The 990-nt window shown below is 37.2% G+C and overlaps 1 protein-coding gene across 1 annotated transcript in view; it reads left to right on the top strand.

The window, feature by feature from the left end:
* The window catches only part of LOC119591404 (endonuclease 8-like 3), an 8,374-nt gene that overhangs the window by 5,877 nt on the left and 1,507 nt on the right, over positions 1 to 990 (top strand). The window contains exons 4-5 of the mRNA XM_037940147.1: positions 350 to 565; positions 674 to 984. Of these exons, the coding sequence (XP_037796075.1) occupies positions 350 to 565; positions 674 to 984 (527 nt within the window). The remainder of the gene's footprint in view (positions 1 to 349; positions 566 to 673; positions 985 to 990) is intronic.

The following is a 990-nucleotide window of genomic DNA, read 5'->3' as shown; positions in this document are numbered from 1 at the left end:
TCTGATGTTTTATGAGAAATATATTTTAAATTAAGGAGTCAGAGTCATCCCTTACATCAGAAAATTTATTTTTCTAAACGTAACCTATTTCAAAAATTATGCAACTGCTTGTATTTTAGCGTATAATGATGTCATGCACTCATTGCAACATTTTATGACAGATTTTTTTTTGAGAAATGAGATGAAATAAATATTTATGTATCAAATAAACACAAACAGTTAATAAACAAATTTTTGGAATTATTTGTTTTAATGAGCTTTTAGTGAATAATGTCCAATAGATGACTGTGCCTCCTTAAGAGCGAAAATTTTGAAATATTGTGGTACAAATGTATTTTTCTTCCAATAGTGTCGCAAGGAAGGGAAAGATTTGCGCAAACACATGAACATTTATCGCAAATCAAAATGTCCTGAATGTGGTGGAAAAGTAACCAAATGCAAACCTGGTGAATATGAAAGAGCAACATTTTTCTGCCCATCATGCCAGACAAATACCCTAAAGTCTTTAAAGAAACTTCCTACAAAGAATTCACTTCTGGGATGGGTAACAGCTAACAAAGATATGGTAAGTTTGTGGACAAGAAGTTGATTCAGTGACTTTCATATATGGATTAGTTACCAATATGGATTCTTTTTATTTTTTATGATTTTCCTTGATATCCATGATTGACAGATACCGTGGAATTGTAGAATCTGCACTCTTGAGAACAAGCCTGCAAGTAGCAGATGCAGTGCTTGCTTCACACCAAGATTTCTAGATTCACCAAACAAGAGCCAACGCCATTTGCAATCTGAGGTCCCTTTGCAGCTGCAACAAGACCACTCTGAGGAAAGCCAATTGCCCTGCCCTTCACCTTGTATGCCACTGTCTTCCCCACGGCTGCAGTGCACCCCTTCCAGCAGCACCAGTTCTCCTGAGGCAAGAGTGCCTGCCAAGAAACATGTTCTCTCTGATGAAGAACATCCAGACAGGGGCTTGCAAAGGTGAAG

Source organism: Penaeus monodon, chromosome 28 (assembly GCF_015228065.2).
Source record: "Penaeus monodon isolate SGIC_2016 chromosome 28, NSTDA_Pmon_1, whole genome shotgun sequence".
Classification (NCBI taxonomy): domain Eukaryota; kingdom Metazoa; phylum Arthropoda; class Malacostraca; order Decapoda; family Penaeidae; genus Penaeus; species Penaeus monodon.
This window is presented reverse-complemented; position numbering and strand designations above follow the sequence as displayed.